A 16,902-nucleotide genomic window follows, 5' to 3' on the forward strand; every position below is an offset into this window, starting at 1 on the left:
TTCTCTAGACGAGGTGTTCATTCGGAACGCCAAGTCATTTTGACGAACTTCGCTGACACTGACCTTCCCTCTGTCATTCACAATAGAGGATGGGAGTCACTGTGTGACGTCCCGGTCACTTGTCCTCTCGTGCTTATTTAGGAGTTTTACTCCAACATGCACATGATTGATTGTTCAGTACCTCTCTTTTTCACTCGCGTTCGAGGTACGCGCATTCCTATCACACTGCAGCTTGTTGCGAATGTGCTTCGGGTTCCTAGGATAGTGCATCCTGACTATTCTAGTTGTAAGCGTCTGAGGACTGTGTCCAAAGATGAGCTCATGGCTGCTTTTTGTGAGCGCCTTGCTGACTGGGGTGAGCATCAGTACACACCATGTAAATCTTTTGCTGAAGGTCCTTGTTTCATAAACATGGTGATGACTTTTGTATTCCATCCTCTCTCTCACTACAACTCCATCACAGAGCCTCGTACTCGATTTTTGTTATCTCTTCTTAAGCATCTTATCATAGATTTTCCTTCTCATTTCATTCTTTCTATCATAGATGTTCATTTAGATTCAATGTCCCGTGATAAGCTCATCTTTCCTTCCGCTATCACGAGGATCTTATGCCATTTTTTTTTGTCCCTTTTCCTATGTCCGACCACTTCACACACATTTATGCCATAGACGCCACTACTGTAAAACGTAGTGCATCGCAGTTTAGGTCGCGACAACCAGATTCCACTCCTTCCTCCCGTTTCGCTCCATCTTGTACCACTCCGTCTACATCCGCTCATTCTTCCTCTATAGGTAATGTATCTCTTGGAGACATCATGGCATAGTTGCAGCACATGGATGCTCGCCTTGATACACTCTCCACTAAGCTGTATTAGGTGAATATTCGTGTTGGTCGTATTGCACGACGGCAAGTGACTATAGGTGGTTTTGCTCTTAAGGCTACTCCTTCACCACCTCCTCTAGCAGCTTTTTATTCTGATGTTGAGGATGATGATGATGATGGTGATGACGATGACGCTTCGGATGATGATGGAGATGCTAGCTCTACTGATGAGATGTCTACTTGACACTCTTACTCTTTGTCACTCGTGACAAAAAGGGGGAGTAGTTTTGGATATTGAGAGTAGTCATACTTAGGGGGAGAGTTAGTGTAGGACGTTTTGTTAGGGGGAGAGTGTTGATTTGAGGGATGTAGTGAGGATTTGATGTATCCTTTTTTTTCTACCTTATTAGATACATTGTTCATGTACATTGGGTCTTGTGACCAGTTTTTACATATATTGTACATATATTCTTTATATATTGGATGTATGTTTCTTTCACCTACTTTTTCATGTGTTGTTTCTTTTCTATCTTTATACACATGCTTCTTATTATTGTATGCAATCTATTATTTCTGTTTTACACAAAAATGCCTTGATGAGTTTTGTTTAAAGTGTTTCAGAAATATAGGTTGTCAAAGTCAACTTGCCATAAACTCTCTTCTTGCAAAGTTTTTTAAGAGTTTGTATTAGGATAGATTTTATTGTATTCAACAAGTGACTATGAGTTGAGTGATTTATAACTTCTCTCATATGTTAATTTATTTGTTGTGGTTTTGTCACGGATTGCCAAAGGAGGAGATTGTTAGGACATATGTAGTTTCACTTGTTAAGAACATATGTCATTCTTTTGTGTAATTGGATTACCTTTGACAAAATGCACTTAATTTGTAATTGGGTAGTTTTAGATATTTTTAATATTTCAAGAAACAAGGTTTCAAAGTCAAGTGTTGAAGTCATTAAGTCTGTCCAAGAAACAAGCTGAAGAAGTGCAATTTCATTAAAACTCAACACCTGCTCGATAGCTTCTCGACACCTTACTATCTGTCGAGATTTATAAAATCAGATTTTTCTGATTTGATTTCTTGGGATCCGTGGATATGTTTTTGGGCCTTCTTTTCTTCTAACCCTAAACATATAAAATGATTGTTTTAAGGGCCGTCAAAGTGTTCACAAGTTGCACAAGCATTGAACAAACTCTGTTCAAGCAAATTGTGACTAGAGACAAAGTTTGTGCCCTAGTTCATCTCTTTTGAAGAAGTTGCTGTGTATATGCACCTTTAAGTTTTGTGACCAAGCATCTTTTTGATCTTCATCGTGGATGAACTGAAGAACTTTGCAGCCAACAACTCTTTCTAGTTGGTGATTGAACTCGCATACTGGGATCCGCGCAATTGGTTACTCACGTACTTGGGAGCCGTACATTGAAAATGGAGAACTGTCACTACAGTACAAGTCTAATTAGGTATTGGAGTAAGGGTACGTTGGTACGATACTTGAGATTCCTTTACTTGTAACTCCTTGTTATGATAATAGTGGAGTTTCGGGAGTGGTGACCTGAAAATCACCTGGTGGGGTTTTTGTTGTCAGGTTTTTCCCCATTCGTAAACAAATCACCGTGTCATTTAATTTCTGCTGCATATTTAGTTATTTAGTGATTTGCTACCATGCGTTTGCATAATAAATTGATTAGTTAATAACTTAACTAATTAATTAATTAATTAATTTCTATCACAATGGGTCAATTCAATTTGTGGCCCATCAGAGGGTATTGAGGCTTTTATAGTAGTAGAGGATTGACCATCTCTTCCTTAGGCTAGAAGTCCTTTCCTTATAGGAATCTTAATGAGCGTATATTGTGGAATCCTTTTCTTATAGGATACTAGCATTAAGTGTGGGATACAAGCTATTTCCTTATTTACTCATGTGTGGTGACCAAGTCAAGGTTTCACTAAGACTGTCAGCTTCAGGATCGTCAGTTTTCTTGATGTTGTTACCTCCTGGGTGAACAAGCTTCCTTCCTGTCAAGTCACTGTTCGTCAACTTTTTGGGTCTTCGGCTTCTCTCATAATTTACCCCGTCAGCTTAAGCCGTAGGACCTACTTTATGATCAAATCCGACGGGCCAAATTTGGAGCGCCTTGCGAGCTATAATTTTACTCATCACTCTTGAAGAACAAAAAGAGTAAATATGTAAACGTAAAAATAAAAGAGAGAATATTCATTGATTTCATTGTTACAGACCTCCTACAGAGACAATATGTAAGAAATCACATATTGATTTCTTTGTTTATCAATCACAACTCAGGGGCAACTGCAGATGTGTTTACACATAGAAAGTTGTAAATATCGACTCCATTCTTGACTTTTCAACATTTCATATTTTCCGCAGAATAGGGGTCTTTCTTGCACCAGTATACCGTAGCCCATACGATACTCAAGGCATTTTGTCTTTAAAAAATAAAAATAAAAATAAAACCTAATGACCTTGCTTTAACATAGACCGAGACGTCAACCTCTTTACTCTTATCAGTTACCACTTGCTTGAGGTGGCGCTACCGCTTCCAACAATCGTTAAAAAAAACTTGTGAAATTCTTTGTGTTATTATTATTATTATTATTATTATAATATATATTATTTTTAAAAGGGACTTCTCGTTTTGTTAGTAAAAAAAGCAATTTCAATATTCAATAAGTCTAGATATATAACAAATTTCACAATTTTTTTTTTTTAATGTATAATAATTGTAATGATAGGTTGTGATTAGTATAACAAAAGTATTAGAATTTGTTTTGTGCTGCTATTGTTTTATTCATGTTTTGGAGGCGGGCATCAACCGCATATATGAGATAGGTGGCTACTTGAATATTTGGGGGATTGATTTTCAAGTGGGGGCCCACGGATGTGGAGGCGTGGTTTCCATCAATGAAACGATTGTTGGTAGTGGTAGCGCCACCACAAGCAAGTGGTAACCAATAAGAGTAAAGAGGTTGACGTCTCGGTCTATGTTAAAGCAAGGTCATTAGGTTTTATTTTTATTTATTTTTTTCAAGACAAAATGCCTCGAGTATCGTATGGGCTACGGTATAGTGGTGCAAGAAAGACCCCTGTTCTGTGGAAAATATGAAATGTTGAAAAGTCAAGAATGGAGTCGATATTGACTACTTTCAATGTGTAAACACATCTGCAGTTAGCCCCTTCCTGCTCTTTGTTTGAGTTGTGATTGATAAACAAAGAAATCAGTATGTGATTTCTTACATATTTTCCTTGTAGGAGGTCTGTAACTATGAAATCAATGAATATTCTCTCTTTTATTTTTATGCTCACATATTTACTCTTTTTGTTTTCCAAAGTCTCCCTTGCAGAAGATAGAATTACTCCATCACAAAATATAAGCGGCGCAAGGACCTTAGTTAGCAATGATGGAAGCTTCGAACTAGGTTTCTTCAGTCTTGGTAATTCCAAAAATTTCTACTTGGGAATATGGTACAAGAAGATCCCAGGTAGAACTGTTGTTTGGGTTGCAAACCGACTCAACCCAATCAATGACTCGTCTGGCTTGCTGATGATAGACAGGACAGGAAGTCTTGTGGTTATGAGTCAGAATAAGAGTGTTGTTTGGTCAACAGGATTAGGAGCACAAAAACAAGCCAACAATCCTGTGTTACAACTCTTAGACTCAGGAAATCTTGTACTAAGAGATGGAAATTCGGAAACCTCTTTGTGGGAAAGCTTCGACTATCCATCTAATACATTGTTACCAGGAATGAAGTTGGGATGGGACTTGAGGAAAGGTATTAACTGGAATCTTACAGAATGGACGAGTACAGATGATCCATCTCCTGGAGATTTAACCTATTGGATAGAAAGGAATTCATACCCTGATCCTGTTATTCAGAAAGGAACCAACAAATTTTACCGTACAGGCCCATGGAACGGCCTCTGGTTCAGCGGTTCACCGGGTTTAAATCCAGATTATGATGACTACTTTGTTTCTAATGAGTATGAAGTGTACTACACCTACACCCTCAAAAATAAATCTGAAATCTCAAGAATTGTTTTGAACCAACTCACCACTTCTCTTGAGAGGCACATATGGAATGAAGGTAGTCAAATTTGGCTACCCTATTCATTACTACCTAAAGACCACTGTGACAATTACGGGTTTTGTGGACCCAATGCAAATTGCATCCTTAGTTATAGTGGGTTCGCTATCTGCCAATGTTTACTAGGATTCAAGCCCAAATCACCAGAAAGATGGAGCTTAATGATGAGGTCTCAAGGTTGTGTACTCATTAAGCCATTGAGCTGCCAAAAAGATGGGTTTAATACATATTTTAACTTGAAATTGCCAGATACTACATATTCTTGGGTAAACAAAAGTATGAGCCTCAACGAATGTTGGGCCAAATGCTTAAACAATTGTTCCTGCGTGGCTTATTCAAACTCAGATATCAGAGAAAGTGGCAGGGGCTGTGTCATGTGGTTTGGTGATCTAATGGATATTAGACAGTTTCCAGTTGGTGGGCAAAATCTATATGTCAGAATATCGGCTTCAGAAATAGGTATGCCATTAATTTTGTAATAGGAACTCCTTATTGAAGTTAGTTATTTTTCCACTATACTTTGCATTCTGAATTGATTTTGATTCTTTAAAAACTGCTCTGCTTTCACTCGCTGTTTCATCTCCTTAGCTGTAGTTTAACTATAATTTTCTTTGCTGGGTCAAATTCAACAATGAAGTGGCAAGAGAACACGGTCGTTGGATGAACAAAGCATGGAGAGGTGTTGTTGCCGTTGCTGTAGTTGCTGTAATGGTCGGAGTTGTCCTTTATATTTACAGAAGCAGAGCAAACATAAAAGGTACTTTACTCTGACAGCCGTTGCAAACATATGTTTATATTTAGAAAATCTCAAAAGTCAATTTACCAACTTATACTCTCAAAATATATTGCATATAAAAGGAGGTAAACTAAAAAACAAAACTGCTGTTTGTAGCTTAAAAATTAACAAAATAAATAAACTTTTAATGTGTGGTGTTAAAAAAAAAAAAAGTATTTTAATGTGTTGATAGTTGTAATTGTTCCTTATTATGTTGGATATATTATTTTATTATTTTAATATGTTAAATTCTAAAATAAAACTTTTGATATTGACTATATTATAAAATAAAGTATTAAAAATAGATAAAATAGTTTTTTTTTTTTTTTGCTGAAAGATAAAATAGTATTTTGAGTTATTAAAAATTATATTTTTTATTTCTTAGTGTGAATGCTCTTAAATTTGGTAAAATGATAATACTTGCTGCTGTTTCACAATTTTACGCATTACAAAAAAAACACTGACCATGACTTAGTAGAACAGTCAACCCACTTGAATCCCAAGGAAAAATATAGGTATGGACAACGATTTTTGTACCAGTGATTCAGTGAACAAGCGTCAACTTGTACCCAAGGGTCTACCCGTGATTCCGTGAATCACAATCTTGAACCCTTTTTTAGTTCCCAATTAATTATTTTGTTTTATTTTTTGTCTTTTATATATATATATATATATATATTGGCTTTTGGACTCTTGTAATTGTGTGAGAAATTTCGCAAATTATGAACTTTTTATTTTGAATGATTAGGAATTTGATTATTTAGAAAGTTGATATATTACCAAAAAAAAAAAAAAAAAACAATTGAACTTGTATTTTGAAAGAGGCTAGACTTGATTGGAGGTAAAATGTAAAGTTGGATGTTCTCTCTTCATGGAATGAGAAATATAATTGGCCTTTTGAATTCTCTTTAATGGCATGTGGTCTCTTGAGAGTTTCTATAAATGTGGTTTCTTATGTATCAACTTTTACTTTTTTTTTTCTTTATTTATTTATTTGCAGATAAAATTGAAACTTTTGTTCACAAGCAAAGTTGGTTCTATAGATTTAAAGGTAGTATTTAATCCATTTAAATAATAGTCATGTTATAAAATTTTATTTCTTTATTGGCCCGTTTTCCTTTTATACTAAAGTTATATTAAAATTCTGTGTTGTAGGTGAAAATATTGACGAAATTACTCCTCAACATGAGATGGAATTATCAAGTATGAATACTTCCACTATTGGATCTACTACTAACATTAAGTAGAGTCAGATACAATTCATATTAATTATTTACTTATTTTTGATATAAGTGACTTAAATAGAGGTCATAGAAGCCCATTAAGGCTTAAAATATTTTGAAATAATTGATATATTGATATAATATTAAGGCCTTAAAAAAGTTTTTCCAATGTATTATCCACCCCACGACAAGTGTATCAGTCTTTTTTTTGTTTTATCTTGATCAAATTATGTATTTGCTTCTTGTTAGTCTTCATCTTGCCTTTATATGTCTTTCTCAAAAAAAAAAAAAAAAAAAAAAAATTCCTATATATGTCAATGTTTTTTTTTTTAGAATTATATATGTCAATGTTAATTGCGTTCAAAAACTGACAATATAGCATTCTTATTAATTTTTATGTGATCGTAAGGTCATTGGCAACGGTCCCAATTTGTAGCTTAGAAACACACACGCATTTTCGCCTTTTGGACTGGTTCAGGAAAAGTCCACGGTCTCTCTTCAGATGTGGGAATTATTAGCCCATGGGCCAATTTTGAGGAAGGCATAGAGGTCACCAGCCGTGTTGATATTCGACTTGGGCTCTTTGTCCAAAATTAAAGCTCCCTATTTCTTCAACTTATTACATGGAAGCAAAGACGTTTAGAACTATAAATCAATGAGCCCCTTTTCCTATATCAATTGGTGACTTGAAAATATTTTCATCTCTAGCTTAGATATTGATGGAGTATCGGTGATTACAAGACTGATCTAAGTTTTGGATGAACTGGCTATCTACCTGCACACTTAAAATGGATTAGATGACTTACGACATAATAGTGATGTTAGTCTAAATTTATCCTACTGGAGGAAGAGTGTTAATATAGCTATCATAATCCCCTAATTTTTTTTTTTGGATAATCCCCTAATTTCTTAATCCTTACAATTTTTCAAAATCATGTGCGTTATGGACTTCATTGGGGGTTATTGACACACTTCTCATAGGTGCAAATTTGTCGTATTTTGTCTTTGTAAATTATATGTAGTTTGTGACTTTGTGTGCAAAAATCTCAATTTGAGCAAAAACTCCAAAAATTGCAATTTTAACACTAAAATCAAAGGAATGCTAAAATTGACCTAATTTGTCTTTATTGAATATCAAAATAGTAAATTTTATAAATCAAGATAAAAAATGACCAAAATACCATTCATTGATCAAACTTTGACTGAGTTGATTAGCAGTCAAATGATGTAAAAAATATAACTAACCACTAAAATTCATCATTTTACATCAAAATTTTATATTTTGAAACAATTTTCCCAAGTCTGACAATAGTCAACTTGAGTTTGACCTTGATTTAACCAAATTAACATTCAACCATTCGATTTGGGATCAATTTGAGCTTTTATTAAAGATAACTGAATTCCCTTTTAAATGATTACTTACAAGTCTAGATTGGACATAATAATAATTGCTCTTCTTTTTTTTGGTAGACTAGATTTTTTCTTTTTTTTTTTGGGGGGTTGAGGACTCTTGCACGCACAAAAAATAAACTGAAATGATGACTTGAAATTGATGTGCAAGAGTGTGTGTATTAGTGTGTTTGTAATAGACACTAATTTTTTTTTTAAATAGACGTGGTCTATTTCTTGTGGCTATTCCCCTGGAGTCTGGACCTTACCCTGTGCCTACGTATGAATAAACGAATCTTCAAGCAAGCAAGGCAAAACCATCATTTACATGGGGAAGTGTGTCACAGGGCAGTGGAAGTATATTTTTATAGTTATTAACAACCCGTTCTGGAACGCAGTGGATTGAGATCGTCAAGTGGGATAAAGAGCTCAATTGATTTAAACTTAAACACAAATGGGTTTTCAATGGGGAATCTGGGGCAGGCAGGAGTTGAAGGTCTTATTGGAGATGACAGGAGAATGTCTTAATGGTTGTATTAGCTGACATAATTTATATATTCAGTTGCAGTTACAGGTTGTTGAAGTGGAGCGTGATGTGAGGATTGTAGTTCGTATGCTTTCCAAGGCCACAAGTTCTAAATAATGTTCTTTCTTCAAATATGGCTAATTGTTGGGAGTTGCTAAGCTAAAAACTGTAGATTAGGATCGGGATTCGGTGTTGCTTCAAAGAAGCCAATAAATGTGAAGATGAACTAGCAAGGTGAGGGATCAACCTGCAACAAGAGTTCGTTATGCGATGGGCATGTACTAATTAATAGGAATATAATTTACAAATTATAATGATGAATACAATTCTATAATGACAATGTTGTATGAGCTGCATTGGCACAGCCGTGCAGAATATTTAACGAGGCTCCAATAATGTAACTGTTATTTCATTGATTGAAGATGATTTATGATTACTCGAGAAAAACTGTGCTCCATTTGAGTCCTTTCCCAAGAAGAAACCAGGTTGTTTGGGTTCAGTCAAAGCACACTCACTGCTTAGCATCACAACAACGGAAGATATGCTTGGCCTATCCTCAGGACGCTGTTGCACGCATAAGAGGCTCAGATGGATGCAGCGCAACACTTCTGACATTGTGCATGATTCTCCTAAACATTCATCAATCAATTCTAAAGGCCTGCCTTCATTCCACAGTATCCATGCCTAAAAATATTAGAACATGATTGTCATTCATCAGTCCAACGTATCTAGATAAGTAATCTAACAATTTGAAACTTACATGTCCAATAAGGTTATGCTTGTGGTTTGGATGATAAAACCCTCTACTTTTCTTCCCACTTATGATCTCCAACAATAAAATCCCAAAACTAAAAACATCAGATTTTGTTGAAAATATTCCGTCAAAAGCATATTCTGGTGCCATGTAACCACTGTAGGGCATCACAAGTTTTAAGCATAAAATATAAATTTGAAAATTAATAATAATATGAAAGAATATCAATGAAACTTACTAAGTTCCAACGACTCTATTTGTGTTTCCTTCCAACTGATCTCCTCCAAAAGTTCTAGCCATGCCAAAGTCTGAAATTTTAGAATTCATCTCACTATCAAGTAAAACATTACTTGCTTTGAGATCTCTATGTATAATTCTCAATCTAGAATCTTGATGAAGATATTGAAGCCCCCGAGCAATCCCGCAAATAATACGAAAGCGTTTGGACCAATCCAACAATTTACCTTTTGTTTGATCTGGTAAGTATTTAGATCAAGTTAATTATATATACCTGTGTTTCAACCACACATTGCAAAATTTCTAAATTTTATAAACTATTGATCACATAATTAAACCAGCTAGCAGAATGTATTATGTTTAGGGATTCAAACCAAAAATGAAGTAGTCCAAGCTTTTGTTGGGCATGTATTCATAAATCAGAATCTTCTCTTCTTGTTGAATGCAACAACCAAGAAGTTTTACAAGATTTCGGTGTTGAAGCTTTGCAATTAGTCTTACTTCATTTTTGAACTCATTTAATCCTTGTCCAGAACTCCTTGAAAGCCTTTTGACAGCAATTTCTTGGTTGTCTTCCAGTGTACCCTGAAATTCTCATTTGCAGATTGCTAAATTCTGAAAAAAATAAACAAAATAAAAGAGTACTTCATCATTTTAATTTCTTTTGTACATGCACATCACAAACTTACCCTGTAAACAGATCCAAAACCACCTTCACCAAGCTTGTTATTACTGTTTTAGTTGAAATTGAAAAGAAATTTTTTTTCATAAAAGAACGGGCATCATTATAAGAGTCAAGATACGAAGGTGCCTATAAGTAATATATTTAGATTGAATACGTTCTAGTTGAGCTGGAATAATAAACAAAATCTCATATTACTACATGTATCGTGAAAGCATAGTATTCTTCATATCACTAAAGCCATTTGGTTCAAGAGTCAATGGGGGGTTGAGAATGGAAGCATTGGGCCTCTAACACTGAATTAGATTTTGTACTGACCAAGAATAGTAGTTTGGCCTCGAACTGCAGGCCCACTCATTGAATGGTCTCGGTCCATCTCGGCCCACTCAGCCCAGCTGAGATGGGCCTGGTTGAACATTCGAACTAAGCATCCCAAGTTATGCCATGAACAAGAGAAAATACCTTAAGGGAATCCGCCCACTGAGCAACAAATTGGCGTCAAGCATAAGTTACTAGGAAGTCATGTTAGCAGGAGGAGATGGGTCCCCTTTGGTTAGCAATATGATACGGAGGGACTCACTAACATGGGAGAGATCCCCTCATCATAATAACCCTACTAAGGGGAGGATATAAATAAGAGAGGAAAGGTGGGAAGAGGGGGATGGAAAATTTGGGAAAGTGAAACATGAGAGTAGTGAGGAAAAACACATCCCAAAAATTAAGAAATCCTGTTCGAATTTTAGGGAAAGGGATCGGCTGCCTAGTCATCATCTTGGCTGAACCAAGATCAAGAGAGCTTAGGGCCAAAGTAACACTTCAACTCCATCAATAACTTGAAAAGCCACTTCTTGGATCTCCCATTGTGGGATAAACCTAATCCAGAGTACAAGTAAATTAGTGGTTAAGGCTCAAAAGCCCAACGTCGTTGGGAATGGACAACCACAGATTTCATTCAATTTTTTATTTATGAAGCATGGACTCTTCATTTGGGATGATGTACCCATGTCATATCCATGTCGTAACAATGTCTTATTTACCATGTCATGTTATAAGTTTTCGAACCGTATCATACCCATACTATCTCTGTGTCCATGCATCTTAGATTTTTATCCTTTTCTCCCTTGGTGGACAATCTGTCTCCAGTTCAAAAAGATGATTCTTTGCTCTTTGCTGCAATTCTCTGTGATGGAGTTTGGAAGTTGAGAAATAAAATTCAGTTTGAAGGTCTTTCGCTGGATTTTGATGACTTATTTCCCAAAATCTTAACACTGATGGCTGGGCATAAGATGCCAAGGAGTTCTACAGGTAGCACTCAAGTATCCGTGGCTTTGGCCCAGCTCTGGTCCCCTCCATAGCGGTCTTTGATTAAAATCAATATTGACGTTGCCGTTGGACTTATGTTCTCATCCATGACTGCGGTGGAGAGACTGGAGAGGGGAGCTGGTATTTGCTTGCTCTCAAAGAGTGAATAACACCCTCCCTCTCTAGGCTGAGGCTCAAGCTATTAAATGGTCTCTGTTTTTGCCAGCAAGATTGGTGGCTGATTCTGTTTATATTGAGACTGATTCTAATATTCATCACAGAGTTCTGCTCGATCCAAGTTGGCCCCACCTTGGAGAATTGGATCTTCGATTTTGATACGCAGAATTTGCTGTCTTCCCATTATAATTTCTCTATATCTTAGGTTCCTAGGCAGACTAACTTGGCTGCCCACACCTTAGCCAAATGGTCTCTTAACTGTAAAGTTTTTGGTTCTTTTGTTTTGATTCAGTTATCTGGGGAAGCTTGTTGTTCCTCGTAGTTATGTTTCTCTAATATAGTATTTATTCATAAAAAAATAAAAACATTCCTTTCTCCCATAAAGATTCTAGCCCACTTCATGTGATAAAAATAATATCCCACTTGGACAATGAGACTTAACACTAAAATGGATAAAATTTAGCAGTATAGAGTTGTGCTTGTATAAGAAACAAACTATAAAGCTTTCAAAATTAATCTCTGCCAAGACCAGGCCAGGTCTAACAATCAATTTTCCATTTTGAGAACAGAGGAAGATCAAGAGTGAGCTGACAAACAGAGAGAGAGAGAGAGAGAGAGAGAGAGAACAACAATAACAACAACATAGAAAGAGTTACACAAGACAATTCAACATATGTTTGCAATGGTTGTCAGAGTAAAGTTGTTTACCTTTTACGTTTATTCTGCTTCTGCAAATGTAGAAGCCAACTAATAAGAGCATTCCAGAAACGACAACAAAGGCGGCAGCAACAATCACTGCTCTCTTTATCTTACGAACATGTCTTGCCTCTGCTTTGTTGAATTTGACACAAAAAAAATAAAATTATAGTTCAACTACAGCTGAAGGATGTGAAACAGAAAGGGAAGTATTTCAAGAAACAAGATCAAATCAGAATTAAAGGAAACAATAATTAACTTTAATAAGGAGTTCCTATTACAAAATTAATCTCATACCTATCTCTGAAGCCGGCATTCTGATATATAGATCTTGCCCACCAGCAGGTAACTGTCTAATATCCATTAGATCACCAAACCACAAGGCGCAGCCACTACCACTTCCTCTTATATCTGAGTTTGTATATGCCATACAGGAACAGTTGTTCAAGCATTTGGCTCTACATTCAAAAATAGTCGTACTTTCGTTTACCCAAGAATATGTAGTATCTGGCAATTTCAAGTCGACAAATTTAAGAAACCCATCTTCATGGCAGCTCAATTGTTTATCACGTACACAACCTTGAGACCAGTCCATCAAGCTCCATTTTTGTGGTAATTTAGGCATGAATCCTTGTAAACATTGGCAGACCGGTGACCCACTAATGATACAATTTCCATTGGGTCCACAAAGTCCGTAATAGTCACAGTAATCTCTAGGTACTGATGTATAGCGGCGCCAAACTTGCTCAGCTTCAATCCAGATGTACCGCTCACGTGTATTGCTGGTTTGGTTCAAAATTATTCTTGAGATTACAGATTTATTTTTTAGTGTGTATGTGTAGTACACCTCAAAGTCATTGGAAACAAAGTTGTAATCATAAACCGGGTTCGGCTTTAGATCCGGTGAACCACTAAACCGAAGGCCATTCCATGGGCCGGGACGGTAAACCTTTTTGTTTCCTTTCCAAATAACAGGCTCAGGGTATGCATGCATTTCTATACCATAAGTGAAATCTCCAGGAGATGGATCATCTGGATTTTTCCATGCAGTAAGACTCCACTTAATGCCTTTCGTTAAGTCCCATCCCAACTTCATTCCTGGTAAAAATGTATCAGATGGATAGTCGAAGCTTTCCCACAAAGAGATTCCTGAATTACCATCTCTTAGTACAAGATTTCCTGAGTCTGAGAGCTGTAACACAGGATTCTTGGCTTGTTTTTGTGTTCCTAATCCTGTTGACCAAACAACACTCTTATTCTGACTCATAAGCACAAGACTGCCTGTACTGTTTATCATCAACAAGCCAGACGAGTCATTGATGGGGTTGAGTCGGTTTGCAACCCACACTACAGTTTTAACTGGGATATTCTTGTACCATATTCCCAAGTAGCGATTATTGGAAATACCAGGACTGAAGAATCCCAGTTCGAAGCTTCCATCTTTGGAAACTAAGGTATTTCCATCACTAATATATATGGATGGAGTAATGCTATCTACTGCAAAGGAGACTTTGGAGAACAAAAAGAGTAAGTAAGTTAGCAGAAAAATAAAAGAAAGAATGCCCATTGATTTCTTAGTTTCAGACTTCCTGGCTTATGATCACTCACAACTTAAACAAAGAGAAGAAAGGGCAACTGCAGATGCGTTCACATTTTCTTGGTGAAATTTTATCAATAGTGCAGTCTTATCTTACTTTTCAACATTTCAAATTTTCAAAGTTAGCAGAAAAATAAAAGAAAGAATGCCCATTGATTTCTTAGTTTCAGACTTCCTGGCTTATGATCACTCACAACTTAAACAAAGAGAAGAAAGGGCAACTGCAGATGCGTTCACATTTTCTTGGTGAAATTTTATCAATAGTGCAGTCTTATCTTACTTTTCAACATTTCAAATTTTCAACAGAATTGGGATTTTTCCTGCACCACTAACTGTACACCTAACCTAATCCTGGTGACAATAAACACAACATTTATTTCACCCTGAAAAATGGAAAAGACAGGTACCTTGTCACATGGACTATATACATAAGAGGATTAAGACGTTTTGTGTCCATCTGCGTCAGGGGCGGACTCAGGTGGGGCCTAACGGGCCCGCCCCCAGGCCCAAAAAAAAGTTTTAGTAGCTAAAATTCTCCCAAAAAAAAAAAAAGACCTGGGCCCTTATCAAAATGACCTAGGCCCCATCCCAGCCGGCCAGTCCAGTCAAGACTAAGAGCCCATTTTGGATATCAAGTTCTTAATTCTTTGTTTAAACTTTCTTACTAGTCCAGTCAAGACTCAAGAGCCCATTTTGGATAACAAGTTCTTAGAGCATCTTCAATGGCTTCTTTAAAGCCAAATTTAGAGTATCAATCCCTCCAAAACCCACTCCAACAGCTTCTCTATCTCTATTTTATAGAGTAGAGTTGCTACAGTGCTTCTTTATAAGTAGGGAACACTATAGCTTTTACTATTCATCCTTCAAATATTTTTTTCTATTATAATAATCAGGTATTGAATAAAAAAAATGTTGGAAGATGTGTAGTTGTTAAAAAAAGAATAAAGAATTAATAAAGAAATAATATTTAAATGAGATAAAGAATGGAATAGAGAATCTGTTGGAAAATATATTTGAAAAAGTGGGTAGTTAAAGGTAAAAGTCACTGTTCATTCTTCAAACAGTATAAAAATTTAGAGAATCTGCTGGAGATGCTCTTAATTCTTTGTTTGAACTTTCTTACTCTTTGTTTGGTGACTCTGTGTTGGCAGTTATAAGTTTGCTGTAAGTTGCTTAGAGCATTAATATTGGAAAATTCCAATTTTACTCTATTTTATCATTCCAAAAAGTCACTTTATCATTATACCATACAGTTTTACACTATCTCCCACATCCCAAAACTCTATTTTTATTAAAATATTATTTTTTAATTTTTTATTATTATTTCTTTCCAACCGTCATCAATCACCACACCACCACCTCCACGGCTCCACCATCATCAATCACCACACCACCACCAAAATGCTTCAACCTAACTGCTTCAGCCTCTCATCATACACCGCCGATCAACCTCAATCAAAACCCACCGGAATCCCATCACCACCAAAACAACCCTGATCATCATCATCAATCAATCTAGCCGCGCCTCCACGGCTCCACCATCATCAATCACCACCAAAACAATCGAAATCCCACCGCGCCTCCACTAGGCCCACCAAAATCCCACTGGAACAAAAACCCAGACATCACCGATCAACCCCGATCAAAACCCAGACACCACTGCCACTGCCGCCATTAGATCAACGTTTCCTCCATCCCCGATCAAAACCTAAACACCGCCAATCAACCCTGATCACAACAGGAAGAAGGAAAAAAAAAAAAAAACCAATCAAAACCCAGACATTGCTGCCACTGCAGCCGCTAGATCAACGTTTCCTCCATCCCCAACCAAAACCTAGACACCACTGCCACTACCGTCGCTAGATCAACCTAGCTCAACTCCGATCAAAACCTAGATATTGGCGAGAATCACAGCATCATAGAATCGGCGAGAATCACAACCCAGATCAACGTTTCCTCCACTGTGATGTGTGATGTTGATGTTGGGAGGAAGATATTGTTGGGTCTGAAGAGAGGAGAGAGCAGATGAGAAAGAGAGAAGGAAGAGAGAGAAGAGAACATGAATAATGACAGAGGAAAGAGAAATTTTTGGGGAGAAGAGCTTAAAATATATATATATTTTTTTAGAATATTGCTACAGTACTATTCTACCTTTAGAACAGTACTGCAGCAATATTGCAAAATAATTTGCAATATTGGGGTATAGCATTCCTTGATTCAAAGCATTTTGAGGCTAAAAATGCTAAATTCTCCCTAAATGTGGCATTAGCATTCTCCAATGCTAATGCTCTTAAGCCTTTGGGCTTAGGAGACTTGTGACAGATGGCTATCTGTTGTGTTTCTTGCCAATCAAAGCACACAAGTTTGGTTGGTTGTGCTTTTAAACCAAACACGTCTGTGCTAGTACTTGCCACCTTCTATTAGTCATGTTTTTCTTTTTCAATTTATTTTTTTATTTAATAATGTATGGTAAATTGGTAGGATATATGTGTGTATATATATATATATATATATATATGTATTTATTTTTTTGAGAATAAAAAGGGCGTGAGATAAAGTTGTAGTTAGTATAGTTAAATAAGTTTTGAAACAATAGAGATGCACCTGTGTCTAGTAG

General features: G+C 36.3%; 3 protein-coding genes across 6 annotated transcripts; 1 reads left to right on the plus strand and 2 right to left on the minus strand.

Moving 5' to 3' along the window:
* Nucleotides 1-3,884: 3,884 nt before the first annotated feature.
* LOC111987410 (S-locus-specific glycoprotein S13) lies at nucleotides 3,885-7,180 on the plus strand. 4 transcript variants are annotated; one of them, XM_065766593.1, is made up of 5 exons: nucleotides 3,885-4,097; nucleotides 4,175-5,386; nucleotides 5,565-5,684; nucleotides 6,703-6,753; nucleotides 6,858-7,180. In XM_065766593.1, exons 2-5 carry the CDS (start codon nucleotides 4,387-4,389, stop codon nucleotides 6,947-6,949), a joined length of 1,263 nt encoding a protein of 420 aa, XP_065622665.1. In that variant the 5' UTR covers nucleotides 3,885-4,097; nucleotides 4,175-4,386; the 3' UTR covers nucleotides 6,950-7,180. The 4 variants fall into 4 exon arrangements, with proteins under 4 accessions (XP_065622665.1, XP_065622664.1, XP_065622662.1 ...); XM_065766592.1 differs by having other exon boundaries at nucleotides 3,885-4,063; XM_065766590.1 differs by having other exon boundaries at nucleotides 3,885-5,386.
* Nucleotides 7,181-8,924: 1,744 nt separating this feature from the next.
* On the minus strand, nucleotides 8,925-10,003 carry LOC111987472 (G-type lectin S-receptor-like serine/threonine-protein kinase At4g27290). The gene is made up of 3 exons (XM_065766601.1): nucleotides 9,833-10,003; nucleotides 9,601-9,751; nucleotides 8,925-9,524 (listed from the first exon to the last, which is right to left on the minus strand). The coding sequence occupies exons 1-3, from the start codon at nucleotides 9,919-9,921 to the stop codon at nucleotides 9,219-9,221; spliced, it is 546 nt and encodes a 181-aa protein (XP_065622673.1). The 5' UTR covers nucleotides 9,922-10,003; the 3' UTR covers nucleotides 8,925-9,218.
* A 2,962-nt stretch (nucleotides 10,004-12,965) lies between these two features.
* LOC136064633 (G-type lectin S-receptor-like serine/threonine-protein kinase At4g27290) lies at nucleotides 12,966-14,312 on the minus strand. The gene has a single exon (XM_065766595.1). It carries the CDS (start codon nucleotides 14,253-14,255, stop codon nucleotides 12,966-12,968), a length of 1,290 nt encoding a protein of 429 aa, XP_065622667.1. The 5' UTR covers nucleotides 14,256-14,312.
* Between the last annotated feature and the right edge of the window lie 2,590 nt (nucleotides 14,313-16,902).

Source organism: Quercus suber, unplaced genomic scaffold (assembly GCF_002906115.3).
Source record: "Quercus suber isolate HL8 unplaced genomic scaffold, Cork oak 2.0 scaffold_723, whole genome shotgun sequence".
NCBI lineage: Eukaryota > Viridiplantae > Streptophyta > Magnoliopsida > Fagales > Fagaceae > Quercus > Quercus suber.